Source organism: Triticum urartu, unplaced genomic scaffold (assembly GCF_003073215.2).
Source record: "Triticum urartu cultivar G1812 unplaced genomic scaffold, Tu2.1 TuUngrouped_contig_6318, whole genome shotgun sequence".
NCBI classification, from domain to species: domain Eukaryota; kingdom Viridiplantae; phylum Streptophyta; class Magnoliopsida; order Poales; family Poaceae; genus Triticum; species Triticum urartu.
Window position 1 is genome coordinate 4,242 of NW_024117071.1, and position 3,092 is coordinate 7,333.

The window sequence follows — 3,092 nt, forward strand, 5'->3', positions numbered from 1 at the left end:
GATGAAAACCCTAATCTACAAATATAAGAGTAGAGGGATTGTTCTTACCGGAGCGGGTGGAGTTGGAGTGTACGCCGGCCGGGGAGAAAACCCCGGCGCGAAGGAGATGGCGAACGAGGAGGGGGAGCCGCCGACACCGACGGTCGTCGACATTGGCCCGGTGCTCCTGCCCACCCGCGCGGTCGAGGAGGAGGAGGTCGCCGTCGTCCATGGGCCTGCGGCGATGCTAAATCCAAAAAAACTAATAAAAAAAATAAAAATATCTAAATTTTTGTTGTTGACAAAGTTTGGCAAATGTTTTCAATGCTTGCACAGTTTCATCTTGAAATGACATTTGTGAAAGTCGTGGCAAAAAAACCAATGTCATTCTATTTTTTACAATATTTCCAGTTTTTACTGTTCATCCGCTGGAGCTCAGGTAATCCGCATCCTGATTCTGCGCATTTTAGTCGATGAGAGGTGGATCGGCATATGACAGCCAAGCCAAACACCGACCAGCTAAGCCCATAGCATGAGACAAACCTCGAATCATGAGACCTGACAAATAATTGGGTTTCTCTGTGTTATCTGCAGTACCCCATTGCTGTGGCGCGATTTATTTTACTACTAGTATAACCACACAAGTGGGGGAGCAGATCCTAAGCTGGAGTTTGCCCAATTTTTCAAACGCTTAAATAATAAGCGGTTGGTGACCCCATCCCAGGTTTTGCTTAGAATAGGAGGGCCGTGGCTGGCGCGCACCCGGAATCTCGGCATATGCCAACAAAAGTCGTGCGCCTGCCCGACAGCGCGCAGAGCGAAAGAGGCGATAAATAATGCGGCGGTTGACCGGACGGACCTCTTCCTTCCGTGTGAACAGTGTATCCACATCAAACATTTGCCTACGTTTGTTGGCACCTACTCTATCTATCCAGACGGCTCTTTGCGTTTTCGTCGGTAACGTAGAGGTCGTTTGCCGCTGCGGGAGGGAAGGGCCGCACCGCCACCCACGGATCCCCCACTCGCTCCTCGTCGCACGCGCGCGCATGAGCCGACGCTCTCTGTATAAAGCGGCCACTGTGCACAAGTCAAATCGCCCAGGAGGAGAAGCCAAGCAAAGAACGAAGCACAACACATCTGTCTGTCTTCCTTCATTCACACGCGCGTGCGCGCAAGAGGGGGAGAGAGGGGATTCCTGGTTCGGTGGCGCTCGGCGATGTGATGGCGCAGCCGCGGCAGCAGCAACGACAAGGTCGCCTCGTCGCGGCGCTCCTGGTGCTCCTCTCCCTCTGCTGCCTTGCTCGCCTCGGCGCCGCGGCTTCTGCAGGTACGCACCAGGCGAATACCACCCGTCTCTCTTCTTGTTCTTGCTTGGTGCGACTGTTTGTCTTACCGATCAATCGCTTCGTCGATCCGTGCAGCGAGTGCTGACCCTCACCGGAAGGATGGAGCGGCGACTGCGCTGGACAAGGCCGCGCCACAGGTTTGCCTTGCCCCTCTCTCCATCCCCACCGATTGATTAGTTTGTTAGGTACTACTTGCCGTTTTAGATAGTCGCTGATGCACATAGCAAAACTAGAGTGGAGATCAACCTTTTCTGTTTCATCCATGGTATATATGCAGGAGGAGGAGGCAGTGCCCGGGTTCACGGTGACCACCGTGGAGGAGCGAGCGCGAGGCCGAGGACCGGTGAGGGTGGTGATGGAGGTCGACATCGAGGACTATCCCCGGTATGGCGCCAATGGCCGGCACAACCCGGAGGGTCCGCACCCGTGACAGCGGCCACCACGGCCGCCGCGCCCGCGAGATCAATGCGCGCCGGCCTAGCTAGCCAGCTGCTCGTCACCAGATCTGCTACTAGTTACAGCTAGATTGGTTCGCGCGCACGCGACCATCGCCACCACCCGTGCCTGCGCGCACGGCGAGCTGTCGACGCGGCCGCGTGCCGCGCCGTTGGCCCGTGGCTTCGCTTTTCGCTTTCCGACGTTGATTATTTGTCTTCCGCTACTGCTTCGCTTTCTTTGCTTCCGCTCTTTCGGCCACCGGCTGCTGGACCTGAACATTGTGAGTTGTGACGGCAAGCCGTATGGTACCTGTGTTCGTCCTTGTTTTTCGCCTGTTTATGGCTAGTTCTTTCCCCGCAGGATTCTGCAGAATCAAGATTCTAAAAAGTTCTTTCACAATCTGCTTTCCACAAAATCTGCCGTCAAGTTCTTTTCTAAGATTCGAGTTTAAGATTGTGTATTCAGTTGAGCGTCGAAATGTGTGTAGTAGTCTTAGAAAGAAATCGTTTGATGAATTGTCAACACTTTATTAATATCTTGTCAAATATGAGCACGGAAGTGATTTACGAATATCATAAAGTGCTAAATATTACAACTACAATGGTTTTAAAGTTTTGTTCGTTACAAAAGTGGGTGAACTAAAAATAGAACGAATAATCTCAAGGTATGAGACTAGCAGCAATCGCCTCGCGTGTTGTGTTCATGGTGTCGTCATCATCTTCTGGTGGTAGAGTGTTGGCACCTGTAAACAGCAATGGAGGTTGCACATATGCAGCATTCTCAAACTTGTCAAAATGCTCATCACGTAACTTGCTATCACGAGTCCAATTATGGAGACACATGCATGCAATGACAACCATCTTTTGGGTCTCCAGTTTATACTGAGGTATGCCTTCAAGAATTCGCCATTTCATTTGGAGAACATCAGACGCTCTTTCGATGACACTTCGTAAAGAAGAATGACGATGGTTGAATGTCTCATATCTCCCAATCAATGGATGTTGTTGGAAATCTAGTACATGATATCGTTGCCCTTTGTATTGTGCTAGTATCCAACCTTGTTTGGATGTCCGGAGTCCCAGCGGTGGCAGATGGCATAGGGGCGGCGAAGGAAGATGGGCTGCGGCGAGAATCTGGACCAGTGGCGGCGACGACCTGGCTGGCAGCGACGAGGTCTGGGACGGCGAGGTGGGCCAGCGGCACTGGAACCGTAGGGCTGGCCCTGGTCGAGTTGGAGCTCAACGAACATATGGGGCATCGAGGCCCATGCGCTCTCGTTATCTTCTACTCCCTCCGTTCCTAAATACTTGTCTTTCTAGGCATTTCAAC

General features: G+C 52.2%; 1 protein-coding gene across 1 annotated transcript; it reads left to right on the forward strand.

The window, feature by feature from the left end:
- Window positions 1-939: 939 nt before the first annotated feature.
- LOC125530443 lies at window positions 940-2,310 on the forward strand. The gene is made up of 3 exons (XM_048694840.1): window positions 940-1,306; window positions 1,401-1,462; window positions 1,603-2,310. Exons 1-3 carry the CDS (start codon window positions 1,201-1,203, stop codon window positions 1,753-1,755), a joined length of 321 nt encoding a protein of 106 aa, XP_048550797.1. The 5' UTR covers window positions 940-1,200; the 3' UTR covers window positions 1,756-2,310.
- The last annotated feature ends 782 nt before the right edge of the window (window positions 2,311-3,092 follow it).